The sequence below is a fragment of the Schistocerca serialis genome, chromosome 2 (assembly GCF_023864345.2).
Source record: "Schistocerca serialis cubense isolate TAMUIC-IGC-003099 chromosome 2, iqSchSeri2.2, whole genome shotgun sequence".
Classification (NCBI taxonomy): Eukaryota; Metazoa; Arthropoda; class Insecta; order Orthoptera; family Acrididae; genus Schistocerca; species Schistocerca serialis.
In genome coordinates this window covers 548,071,951-548,085,830 of record NC_064639.1, presented here as the reverse complement: position 1 = coordinate 548,085,830, position 13,880 = coordinate 548,071,951, and the positions used below count along the sequence as shown (strand labels likewise).

The window sequence follows — 13,880 nt, the reverse complement described above, 5'->3', positions numbered from 1 at the left end:
GGTCAATTTATCTTTTTTCCGTCTTTCCCTTAGTTGCTCTAAATTTGTGGAAGTGTGTACTGTTTAGGCAACTAAATGAAGGCAGTTTGTTTATTGCCATACGCATTTTGTTTCTTTTATTTGGGAAGCATCATCAGTGGCCTGAAATACATGTTTTGTTTGATACGTACAATAAATGTATTACATGGTGGATATAATATGCTCCTATATTACATTTTGTCATATTTTTCTCTTGCTTTTTAGGTTAGAAGCAACTTTTGTAGTAAAAGTTCTGTATTGTAAATGTATTGTTCGGTGTTACTTAAGATTTCCAGCGCTTTTAACACGTGTGTGGTCCTGGAGATGTATTTGTTAGTTTTCAAACTCCAGCTGGCCGATTTCTGGCATTCTTTCATCCACATTTGTCACATCACATGTTTCACTTAGGTGATCAATACATGTATGTTTTTGGTGTGTAGTGAACAACTGTTTTTGTGTTTTTTCTGCCGTCACCAATGTGATTAATACTAATAACCAACCAATCTTTCGAACATATGTGTTTTAATGTGTTGGCAATAACATATATGAAACATCCAAACATGTCAAACTATTGGTGTGTTTCTATTCTTCCAGTCTAATTAGCAAGATTGGTGAAAGTAGCTGCAATCCCAATTCAAAATTTTATTACAAAATGTAATATTATGCTGAGTAATTAATTTTAATCCTGACATTGAAAAATCACTATGACTTTAGAAAGCAATTTTGCCCGGAAGATTAGCAAAGCATTAGATCATGGGAACCAAGTTGCAGGTATCTTCCATAATTTCAAGTCCTTAAACTTAGTTAACCATTCCTTGATTATCTCCGGTTTGAGAAATACAGGATTAGGGACAGCACTCTAGAATGGCTTATATCATACCTGATGAACAGAAGCCAACAATGATTTTCACTGTGAATGCAATGAATTATTGTTTGAAACAGTGTACAATATGATATGCTTAAAGTTCTATTACAGGATGTACATAAATCTGGGAACACTTTCAATTATTTATTACACAAGAACTAAACATTGTACAGATGTCATACATATTGCATTTTGAAGAGAAACTCTGAAAGTTTTTTTTACAAACATTCGATATGCAAACCATGAGTAACCCATTAGGTCAATCGAATTTTTGCCATACCTGTCCCAGCATGGCATCGTCAACAGTGGCAGTCGCTTCCCGTCTCCTGTCCCGAATTCTGCTACATCACATGGTAGAGGCGGTACATACACCAGATCTTTAATGTGTCTCCACAGAAAAAAGCTACACGGAGTGAGATCTGGTGATTGGGGAGGCCATTTCATGAAACAGCTGTCCCCTTGTGTAGCACAGCCGATCCATCGATGCGGCAGCTCAGTGTTCAGGTACCCACAAACTTCACGATGAAAATGGGGTGGTGCCCCATCCTGCTGAAAGATTAACGGAGAGTCCAATTGTATTTGAGGCATCAGCCATTGCTGCAACATGTCCAGGTAGGAATATTCAGTGACTGTGCTCTCGGCGAAGAAGAATGGCCTGTACGGTTTTTGATGTGACAAGGCACAAAAAACATTTACCTTTGGGGAATCGCACTCAAATTCAATGCATTCATGTGGATGCTTTGTACTCCAGATTCGACAATTATGCCTGTCCACTTTCCCATTAGTGTGAATAGTGGCTTCATCGCTAAAAATTAAGCGATCAACAATGTCAACCCCATCCTCATTCAGTTGTTGCAACTGTGAATAAAATTCAAAACGCTTGTCTTTGTCATCGTCGTTGAGGTTCTACACTAGCTCCAATTGGAATGGTTTCATAGAGAGCTTCTGTCGCAGGACTTTCCACACTGTCATTGGAGCCATTTTGAGTTCACGGAATGCACGACACACCGATTTCTTTGGACTCCTTATTAATGTTTCTCGTACGCACTCCACATTCACTTCACTCACACTGGGACGTCCGCTTCTCTTTGTCGGGCACAAACAAACCATCATAATGAATTTGTTGTGACAGTGGTAAATGGCCGTCCTTGGTGGTGGCTTCTTACCATACTTGGTTCTAAACATCTGTTGAATAGCTGTAGCACACTTGTTTTTGTTGAACTCCAACATGCAGAAAGCTTGCTCCACACCTGAATTCGCCATGTTTGCGACTAGCGCTGACTATCGGCAAAGTACCAAACTATGCTGTGGTGGTATACATGGGGGGGGGGGGGGGGGGGGACCAACGTTTAAGGGTTTCTCTTAAAAATGACATATGTATGATATCTTTACAACATTTGGTTCTTGTGCAATAAATAATTGAAAGTGTTCCCAGACTTTATGTACACCCTGTATAAGGCCTGTTCAATGTTAGTCACGTGCTCATAGATTTATATTCTGTCAGTAATAATTGGAAATAATAATCTGTATTAATTAAAGGTAAGTCCTGAATGTTGTAACACCTTCAATATATTAGAAACCAGGTTATCATAACAATCATCCTATGGAAAAGTTTGATGCAATAATTTTTTTTTTTTTTTTTTTTTTTTACATAAAGACTAGAATTTAAGCTGGAATACCGATGTTGAATTCATAGCAAGGAAATATTGAAGTTTCATACTCTTGAGCATGTCCGCTCATGCCAAGGCAAGTCATTTCTCCTGTGTACTGACTCATTGAGCAGCCTGCAAGCTATCGACCAGTGCTGCCCTTGCCACCCTTTGGTAGTCCATTCAGGAGTTCATATATGCCCTGGAATGGTCCCGTCGTTCAGTGGTGTTTGTGTGGACCCCAGGACACGTTGTAATCCCAGGCAACGAACTTGCCGACAGGCTGGCCAAACAGGCTACGCAGAAACTGCTTCTGGAGATGGACATCTCCGAAACTGATCTGCATTCTGTCTTACGCCACAGGGTTTTTCAGCTTTGGGAGATGGAATGACATAACAGTACGCACAACAGACTGTGTGTCACTAAGGAGACTATGAATGTGCGAAAGTCTTCCATACAGTCCTCTTGCAGGGAATCAGTTGTCCTCTGCTGCCTCCGCATTGACCATACATGGCTAATGCATGGTTACCTCCTCCATTGCAAGGACCCACCTCAGTGTTGCTGTGGCTCACAAATGACGGTCGTCCATCTCTTGCTGGACTGCCCACTTTTAGCTGCTCTGTGGTGGACTTTTAACTTTCCCAGCACCCTATCTTTGGTGTTGGGCTACGTTGCCTCAACAGCGGCTTAAGTTTTATGTTTTATTCGTGAGGGTGGGTTTTATCATTTGATCTAAGTTTTAGCGAATGTCCTTTGTCCCTCTTGTGTCCTCCACCCTAGTGCTTTTAGGGTGGAGGTTTTAATGTGTTGCAGAGTGGCTGGCTTCTCATGTTTGTTCTCATGGTCAACTAGCCATGGTAATCTGCTTTCTTGTTTTGATCTCTTTTACGTGTTTCTTGCATGTCTCTGTGGTTTTCTTGTCTGATTTTGTCCATTTTATTCTTTGTTGCCCTTCTGTCATTCTTGTGGTTTTCTCCTGCTTTTCTTCCAGCTGTGTTTTGTATGTCTCAATTATTTTACTCCCACCCTTGTGGAATTATTTTAATCAGAACGAGGCACTGATGACCTCACAGTTTGGTTCCTTCCCCCCTCTTTTGAACCAGCCAACCCACCTCTTTTAGAATACTACTGTGCGATGTTGGATCCTTATTAGATAGGATTGACGAAGTACATCAAGAAAGTTCAAAGAAGGGCAGCATGTTTTGTATTATCACGAAATAAGGGAGAGAGTGTCACTGAAATGATACAGAATTTTGGGTGGACATCATTAAAAGAAAGGCATTTTTTATTGTGGCGGAATTTTCTCACAAAATTCCAATCACCAACTTTCTCGTCCGAATACGAAAATATTTTGTTGACACCGATGTACATAGGGAGAAACGATCACCATGATAAAATGTGGGAAATCAGAGTTCTTATAAAAAGATATAGTGTTCATTCTTTCTACATGCTATACGAGATTGGAATAATAGAGAATTGTGAAGATGGTTCGATGAATCCTGTGCCAGGCTCTTAAATGTGATTTGCATAGTATTCATGTAGATCCCAAATTCCTGGATCCTGTAACACACATTGAAATGCTTGCCCTCCAGGAACTAGAGGGACATGCACAACACCACCTCAAAAAGCTCTCCATCCTGCTCACTTCCTACTCCTGCCTTGGATTACCACTTACCACCACCTCTGCAACAACTTCCGAACCTCCCCCATGTCCTCTCATAGTTGGCAAACCCTGTCTTGCAGACTACTACATTTACCTCACCCTCCAAAACTCCCTCCCACCACCACTCAGAATCCAGAATATAAACAGACCCAAAACACAGTCGCAAACCATTCCCCCAAAAGCCTTAGCCTCGCAGAAACATCTAAAACCCTTCTCTCCTTCTCCTGGCCCCTACAGTGGCAACACTTTTTTGGCACCAGCCGTACCAATCAGACTCAACCAAAGACCAATTTTGAATCCTGTCTGACTCAGATCACTCCTCCATCCAACTGTGAACCACCCCCACTGCCCCCCAAATCACCCCTTGTTAACTTTCTAGAATTTAGTAACCTCAAACCTTGCCTTGCCATCATTCCCCAGATTCCTGAACATGTAAACTAACCTTACATCTGCAGAAAGAACTACAATCCACCACTTAAAAACTGATCCCGATCGTATAATCCTTCCTGCCAGCAAAGGCTGTGCTCCTGTTGTCTTGAACCGCAATGATTACCTGCCAGAAGGACTCCACCAGCTGTCAGATTCACACATCTCCATACCCTGCCACAGTAGCCCCATTCCAGAAATGGAATCCTTAGGCCCATCCCAGAACCTCTCCCTGTAATCCATCTCTCTTCACGCTCCTGCCACTTCCTACACTCCTACCTTCTACATGCTTCCTAAAGTCCATAATCCCAACAACTCAGGGTGCCCTGTTACGGCCGGTTACTATGACCCAGTGAGAGAATCTCTGCTCTCATAGACCAACACCTTCAGCCTATTACCTGCAACCTATCCTCCTGTACAAAAGATACCAATCATTTCCTCCACTTAATCTCCACAGTTACTATTCCTTTACTACACAGTGTCCTGGTAAATCACAATTCATGTCATCTCCCTTTGCACTAACATACCTAATGCACATAGCCTTACTGCTATTGATTGCTACTTTTCCCAATGCCCGATTTCACACCAACAACATCCTTCCTAGTCACCATGACCAACTATATCCTCACCCACAATTACTTCTCCTTTGAAGACGTACCTACAAACAAATTTGGGGTATGCCACCCTCGTGGCACCATCCTGTGCCAAACTTTTCATGGGCCATATAGAGGAATCCTTCCTAAACCCTCAGAATCCTAAACCTCTCACCACTTTCAGATTCATTGTGGAGATCTACCCACCATCCTCGCAGATACCGATACCAGTGTTACAAGAGTGATGAAATTTTGAAAACGGTCAGGCCTCATCCCCTAAATTGGTGGGGAAGGACAGCAGACTTTAATACTAATCATCATCATCATCATCATCATCATCATCGTCATCATCACAGATGGCATATTCGTCATATGGATTGAGGATGAGGACACACTACCCACACCCCTCGAGAACCTCAACACTTTCTCTCTGGTTTGCTTCATGTGGTCCTACTCAATCCAACAACCCATCTTTCTCAATGTAGACCTCCACTCCAAAGGTGGTTACATCAGTACCTCTGTCCGTATCAAACCTACCAACCACTAACAATACCTCCACTTCAAACAGGGCTATCTGTAAACCAGTCATGTGAGCTACAAGCTAAGCTGCAACCACTGTGCTGCAGTCTACGTGGGCATGACAACCAACAAGCTGTCTATTCACTTGAATGGCCACTGACAAACTGTGGTCAAGAAACAACTGGACCACCCTGTTGCTGAGCACACCACCCATCACGATATTCTTCATCTCAGTGACTGCTTCACAGCCTGTGCCATCTGGATCCTTCCCACCAACGCCATCTTTTCTGAATTGTGCAGGTGGAAGCTCTCCCTGCAATGTATCCTACAGTCCTGTAACCCTCCTGGCCTCATCCTTTGCTAGTCATTGTGCGTTCCCATTTAGCCTCTTCCCTGTTCCCTTTCCAACACGCACAGCCCTCCATTCCACCAACATACCCAGTCTTTTTACTTCTCTCCTTTTTTGCTAAGCTCCCCCCACCATCCGTGTCTAACCTCCCAACTCTGCATGTAGCTGCCCTATTCTCTCCAACTTGTCCCTGTATGTAGCCCTAGCAGCATTTTACCATCATCCACCCCTACCATGCTATCCCTCCCCTCCCCTTCCCTGACCCCACCTCCTCCTTACCCCCACTTGATTGCCTCTCCCATCATGCCCTGCTGCTCACAGTCTGGCTTGAGCTACAAGAGGCTGTGGTGATTTTGTGTGTGTGTGTGTGTGTGTGTGTGTGTGTGTGTGTGTGTGTGTGTGTGTCAGCTGTCTATTTTTGACAAAGACCTTGTTGGCCAAATGCTCATTTTGTGACAGTCTTTTTGTTGTGCCTATCTGCAAATCAGTATTTCTGTTATATGGCCAGTAGCAACTATTGTTTTCATAATATTGTTGCATTTTATCCTGGATTTTCCATTGTTTGCATGAACGTATATAAATTATGTTTGAGTAATGGATCATCTTGGCAGAAAGGAACCCATGTATCATTGAATATTTTGGCAAAAGCTAGAATATTCAGAATTGAAAAAGTGTTAAAACAGTGCAAATTCCAGGTTGTAATATCAACAGTATTAGGAAAAGGATAGATTGTTACTCACTGTTAAGATAACCCACTGAATTGAAGACGGGCACAACAGAAAGATTGTTAAACAAAGTTCTGACCGGAATCCGCTCAGGGCTGCCAGTGGAAGCGGTCATGTGTGTGTGAGATGCTGCCAGTCATAGCGGTCATGTATGTATAAGCTGTGCTTGCTTGTGTGTGTGTGTGTGTGTGTGTGTGTGTGTGTGTGTGTGTGTGTGTGTGTGTGTGTGTGTGTGTTTCTTTTTCTTTGCTGAAGAAAGCTTTGGCCAAAAGCTATTAATGTGTAACAGTCTTTTCATTGTGTCTGTCTGCAACTCAGTGGATTATTTTTACAGTTAGTTGCAGTCTATCCTCCTCCTAATGTTGTTGAAAAAGTATTTAGAATCATCACTTTATCTGTGTGTGAATCAAAATAACAATGTCTCGCTTGAGTACATGGAAGCCAGATATAATATTTGCTCCCTTATTGTCCATCATGAACACAATGTAGTTGTGACAGTAACAACTACATTATTTCGTAATGAATACTTTTAAATTCTGCCTGTAAAAATGCAATTTTTATTTAAATTTTCAAAGTCATTATACAAAGTGTCCCAGGAGGAATGGTCAGTATTCAGGAATATGACAGGAACAAACATTTGAAGCAAAGAAGTTTAGTAAACATGGGCTCTAAAATGGATGACATAAGAGCTATGAGCACTTTATCAGCAGAAGAGATATGTTTCACAGTAGCAAAGATGAAAAAGTGCTTATAGCTGTTAAGGTTTGGACTTATGAGCTCATGTTTACTGGACAATGTTTTCTGGTTCAGTCCATACTACGGCTCTCAAATTATGGAAAGCAAAGAGGTGTCAAAGGTGAAGTGTTCATGGCTCTTCAATTATGCATTTCAGAGCCCATTTTTACAAGATTGTTTTTGCTTTGAATGATCATTTCTGTCATATCCCTGAATATTGGCCATTCCTACTGGTACATCCTGTCTACTTGTCTCTCTTATGTTTGTTTACTGGTAGCTTCTGCATCTTTTGCCTAAGTTGAGCATGTCATACAGAGAAGCAATGAATTTTTGATCACAAGTGCTGCTAGCAGCTGACTGTTGTAACTGGCTTTCAAGAGAGTGCTGTAATATTACAACAGTAAATGAATTTAAGCACAGTCTTTAGAAGCTGACCAAGTGCCAACAAAAAACTGGAACATGTAGGTAAACATTCAAGAGGACTTGGGGAAAGAAAAGACAAAACATGTAGTTGATGAGCGAGGGCCAGTTGATGAGCATCACAGCATACAAACTTTAAAAATATTAGCTCCATATAACCAAAAAAATATTCACCAAAATCTTCTTGCTAGTTTTCTATTCAGTGGTAAGAGACTAATTTTTTTCTCATTTCTTTAATAATTGTCAACTGGATCAGATTTCACTAGATGGAGAAACTGGTTTCTTTTTTGCAAAGAAATCTATCACTGCCTCAGATAAGTATCAGTCAGGTAGTTTCTGTCCGTGTGATTTGTGGTCATACATTTCAGTATATTTAAACTGAAACCTGAGATGAAACAAAAACTGTAAGCATAAGAAAATTACAACAAAATGAGCAAGTGAGGGTGAAGACACCAACAGCAATAGTTCTTAGGTCAGATAAGTCATAAAATGAAATAATAATCATATATTGTGCACTTTTTGTACTATAAAGTGGTTGAAACTGTGATATTGTTTCTAGGTACCCTTCAACTGCATAACGACTTTAAGCAGTCCCCCCCCAAATATTCTACAGAACCTCCGACTTTTAGATTTGGAAGGAAATAAAATTAGACACTGGCATGAAATCAACAAACTTGGTAAACTTAATACGTAAGTTTTCCTTCCAATTGTGATGCCATTATAATTAAGGTTGGAAAAGATTTACCTTATATGACCAAATAGATGTGATGAATATTGCTGTATCTTTTAAAGTCACTTCATCATCTTCCTTTTAATCTTGCTTGGATGCTTTTCATTGAAAAATGGCATTTATGTTCGTTGTTTTTGACTGTCATGTTTCTGTAATGGAAATAAGTGTCATACTTGTAATACATACATGTTATTTGATTCCTATTGGCATGATTTAATTTTTTTCCTAACAGGTTAGAAGTTTTGAACATCTCAAACACAGGTGTGAGTGATATTGCCTTCCCGCTGGAGAATGAACAACAGAAGACTGAACTTTTTCCATCATTAAAACAGCTGCATCTTTCAGAGAATAACATCAGTGATGTTGGTATTAACTAAGTACACTTTTATAGTAATCAGAATGCCTGAATACATGACATTGCTTTCACTAAAACTTACAGAAACTGAGCAGTTCTTAAAGAAAAGATGCAAAATGTTTGTTCTGCTCTTAGTGAGGTATGCATCACTTAAGATAATAATTAACTATCACCTTACATCTTGCTATTATGCATACACAGTGAAACAACTGCCCTTTATCAACACATCAAGGGAAAATGATGTTTTTACATGATCTCATAAAATGTGTTTAATTTTCATTTTTCAATAATATGCTATGGTAGCATCAAACATACGTCATTGAGGCATACTGTGTAGTAGTATTCCGCTTGCAGTGTTGAGAATGGCTTTCAACATCTTGTAAAACCAGCCCAGTTATGCTGCCTGCTCCACCTTAGAGTAGAAGAAACACATTCCTGGGTTTAATAGTGATGACAGAAGCTCCTTCCACCCCCCCCCCCCCTCCAACCTCCTCCCCATGCCCCACTTCGCCTTCTACATATCACTTAGTGAATGGTGGGGTAGAAGCAGTTGGTGGTAATGTTTGGTGTTTGTTCTATGACTCTTGAACACTTCTGACATATCGTTTTCCGAAAAAGACATAACTGCCTTCTTTAAACATATTGGTTCTAATTATGTCTTATGTTTCCTTGAGCAGTTTATTCTACATATTGATTTTCGGGTAGGAAATACTGTTTTGAATTTTTTGTTTAATTTTTCTTCGTACATAAAAGTTGAGTTGACTTTTGTTCTATGATCATGACTACAGTTGTTAGTGTAATAATTACACTCTGACGGAGCAGTCAGGATCACAGGCTCTTTAAACAGAATTTTAGAATTATCCCAATTATTATTACTTCGGTTGTTCTTATGGGCCTTTTCTGTAATTTGAATATTGTGGCCATATTTTACATTCTCTTCTTCATTGTTGTTCTTAGCCTTTTGTTCAATAGAACAGAGTTCATTGCTCTATTTGCACCTTGTCCTTTATTAATCCTACTGGTGACTTTATCATTACTTGTGCCCTGTGGCCATGTTCTCTGCACAAAAACTGATACCATAGTTCAGGTTGGATAGCTGGCACAGTAGCTCAGCGTGTACAGTCAGAGGGTTAGCTGCCCTCTGTAATATTAAAAAAAAAAAAAACTGGGTTAATCGATCAACAACGAACTTAAACGGATGTCTTACGACATCCGCCCCGAGCAGATTCAACGAACAAAAGCGAACAAAATGTGATTTAAAAAAAATCCTGTCTTTATGTTCACTAAATCAAAAAGTTCAGACCTCCTCATTGCTAACTAATCAAATAAGTTTCCCTAGTAAGTTGGGTGTTTCACCAAATGCTCTAAACGATTTTTTGAAAATATGTTTAATACAATGTCACAAAATGCTTTGTCCTTGTCTTTTATTCTTAATGTATGCATCTTCCACTCTCTCCTCTCATCACTATGGCCCGATAGGGGAATGAAGATATTTTCCTGGTTTTCTTACAAGCATTCTGCCACTTAAACACTTAATGCAAATGGATGGTAACATTTCAAAACCATCTCAGTCTCACCTTAGCACTTGTCTTCACCCATACTGCATTGCATTCTGACTTCATAATATCTCATTAGGCATTACAAAGTTCAACAATGTAGAAAAAGACAGATTGCTGCTTACCATAATGTAGACATCTTAAGTTGCAGACAGGTACAATTAAAAAGACACCTACATAAAGCTTTCGGCTACAGCCCTCATCAGTAAAAGAGAGACACACACCATTCATACAAGCAAGCAAGCACACATCTTGCACACATGACTGCCAATACAATCAGCTCTGGCTGGGATGCCTGAGCTGCTGGCATTGGCAGTCATATGTGCATGATGTGTGCTTGCTTGCTTGCTTGCTTGCTTGTATGAATGGTATGCATCTCTCTTTTACTGATGAAGGCTGTAGCCGAAAGCTTTATGTAAGTGTCTTTTTAATTGTGCCTGTCTGCAGTTTAAGGTCTCTTCACAAAGGTAAGCAATCTGTCTTTTCCTACATTGTTGATTTTCCTGCCTGGAATTTACATTATGAAATTCTTTGTGGCTAAAAATACACTTCTGCCATTAGTATCCATTCTATCCTTTTGGTTTGTTTTCCATTTCCTAGTATTGCATGTGTGTGTGTTACAACTAATGAGTTATTAATAATGTTGGAACTTTACCCTGAAAGCTTCTCCAGTTCACTGATTTTAGTTTTAAATTTTCTTCATGCGGCTTACAAAGATGTTCACTCTCCTTTGTAACAACTACATGTAACCTACACATGATTCCTTGGTGTACTATTCCTAGCTGACCGTCCAGTATACTGAGAGGATTCTATGACCTAGGGAATCTCTCATCTGCATGCCACATGTACCCACTACGAAAGTAGCTACTTCTGGGATGTGTAACCTATGAAGGGGCCTACTGTTTCACCCCGATAGTGCAGATCAAGAAATCAGCACCTGAGATAGTCACAGAGTTAATGGAGCCTCTGGTTTAAGCCTTCCATGAAAGGACCACAGTTGGTCCTTGACAATCCTACAAGTGATGGAGTCTGTATTCATACCATGAAAGAGGCTAACAGCCTTCATCACTTCAGCCAGCCACTGAAAGGAACTGAAGATGCTCACTGAATGTAGGCAGTAGGCATCAGTGGTGCTAATATAAGCCACAGCTTGCAGTCATTTCCATACACTGAATTCAGTAGCTGCAAGCAAACCTTATTCCATTTCTCGGAACAGACCTGGTGGTAACCATACAGAATCCCCACTGGCCTTCTTTCCCAATCTAGCTGCCACTTCTTGGAAGGGCACCATACTCACCTAACATAGGAGCTTTCAATAGCTAGAAATCCGGACCTCTGTGGAAATCTGTACCTTGCTGGGAGGTCAGCTGTAGTCCAACAAAAGGTGAGATGGTTCCTACTTGCTCAGTTGTAATTTCAACAAAGGGCAGCACCTGTTGTTAAGGCACAAAGGGTATTCATTCAGTCAGTATACTGGAGGTCTGCACTCCTGCCACTGCCCTATATTCACACTAAAGTGACTGTATTCAATTCTCCTGGCATCCATACACAACAAGCACAGTCCGTTTTGGATCTAAAAAGTGAAATAAAAAGATCTCTTTCTGTCTGGTCAAATTGTCTAAAGAACTGTGTCAATAATTATGTATCAGCTAACGGAAGCACCTACAAAATAGGCAAAGTTGAAAACCAAATTAATAAAAATATTTCAGTATATATACTTAAAAAACACAGATGATGTGACTTACCGAACAAAAGTGCTGGCAGGTCGATAGACACACAAACATACACATGAAATTCAAGCTTTCGCAACAAACTGTTGCCTCATCAGGAAAGAGGGATGGAGAGGGAAAGACGAAAGGATGTGGGTTTTAAGGGAGAGGGTAAGGAGTCATTCCAATCCCGGGAGTGGAAAGACTTACCTTAGGGGGAAAGAAGGGGTATACACTCGCGCACACACACACATATCCATATGTGCGGATGGATATGTGTGTGTGTGGGAGTGTATACCCCTTCTTTCCCCCTAAGGTAAGTCTTTCCGCTCCCGGGATTGGAATGACTCCTTACCCTTTCCCTTAAAACCCACAATCTTTCGTCTTTCCCTCTCGTTCCCTCTTTCCTGATGAGGCAACAGTTTGTTGCGAAAGCTTGAATTTCATGTGTATGTTTGTGTTTGTTTGTGAGTCTATCGACCTGCCAGCACTTTCGTTCGGTAAGTCACATCATCTGTGTTTTTAGATATATTTTTCCCACGTGGAATGTTTCCCTCTATTATATTTAGTATATATAGTCATACACTGGTAGGTAGTTTTTGTTCACTTCTACAAAGAAAGCTGTAAGAAAGCAACCTTAGCTAAACACTGTGCACAAACTAAGTAATGCTACTGCTTGCTAGCATCAGCATCAAAGTGACACCAGCAGTTGGTATACTATTTCAAAAATTCCACCTTCCTCTGAACACCTGCTGTCAGTGATTTTATTTTAATCAAAAGACTCTCTCTTTCTCCCCCCCCCCCATCTCCCTCCCCCCTCTCCCTCTTTCCCCCCTCCCTCTTTCCCCCCTCCCTCTTTCCCCCCTCCCTCTTTCCCCCCTCTCTCTCCACCAATCCCCTTCCCATTCCCTCCCTCCCTCCCTCCCTCCCTCCCTCCCTCCCACTCTTCATTTCTGTGTGTGTGTGTTTGTGTGTGTGTGTGTGTGTGTGTGTGTGTGTGTGTGTGTGTGTTTATTTTTCCCATAGTAATAATTACTTAATATATATTGTCAATAAATACTCATTTCCCTCTTTAAAAAATTTCAGTGGAAGTATATCAGTGAACTGGAAAAACTAAAAAGCCTAGAAGACCTCAAGTTCAGAGACAACCCGGTTTTACAGCATGAAACTGTGGAAACATGCTTTCAGCTCATAATAGCTAGAATTGGCAATTTAAAGGTATGAGTCATTAATCAATTCCATAAGTTGAATGTTAATAAATTTGGGAAGCTCTCTCTTTTGCTCTGCCGTATTTCATATTTTAATGGATCTTCAAAATGGTAGCTTTGCAAACAATGCTGGTGAAGGTTCATATCTTCAATGTTGACACTATAGACACAGACCTCACGTAGGAGTAGAAAGAGTAGTAGGTCCTCTCATACGTGACAACTGTTGCTCTGTAGCACAGGTTGTGTGATGATAGTGTAATCACTGGTAAAAATTTATATTCTAAGTTTGATAAGACTGGAGATCATTTTACATGCTCTATGAGTATGCTATCTGCCACACAAACATCATTTAACAATAGT

At 40.5% G+C, this 13,880-nt stretch overlaps 1 protein-coding gene across 1 annotated transcript in view; it reads left to right on the top strand.

The window, feature by feature from the left end:
- Positions 1-13,880, top strand: part of LOC126457532 (tubulin-specific chaperone E) — a 66,777-nt gene that overhangs the window by 34,097 nt on the left and 18,800 nt on the right. The window contains exons 6-8 of the mRNA XM_050093887.1: positions 8,522-8,652; positions 8,925-9,054; positions 13,399-13,530. Coding sequence (XP_049949844.1) covers positions 8,522-8,652; positions 8,925-9,054; positions 13,399-13,530 — 393 coding nt within the window. The remainder of the gene's footprint in view (positions 1-8,521; positions 8,653-8,924; positions 9,055-13,398; positions 13,531-13,880) is intronic.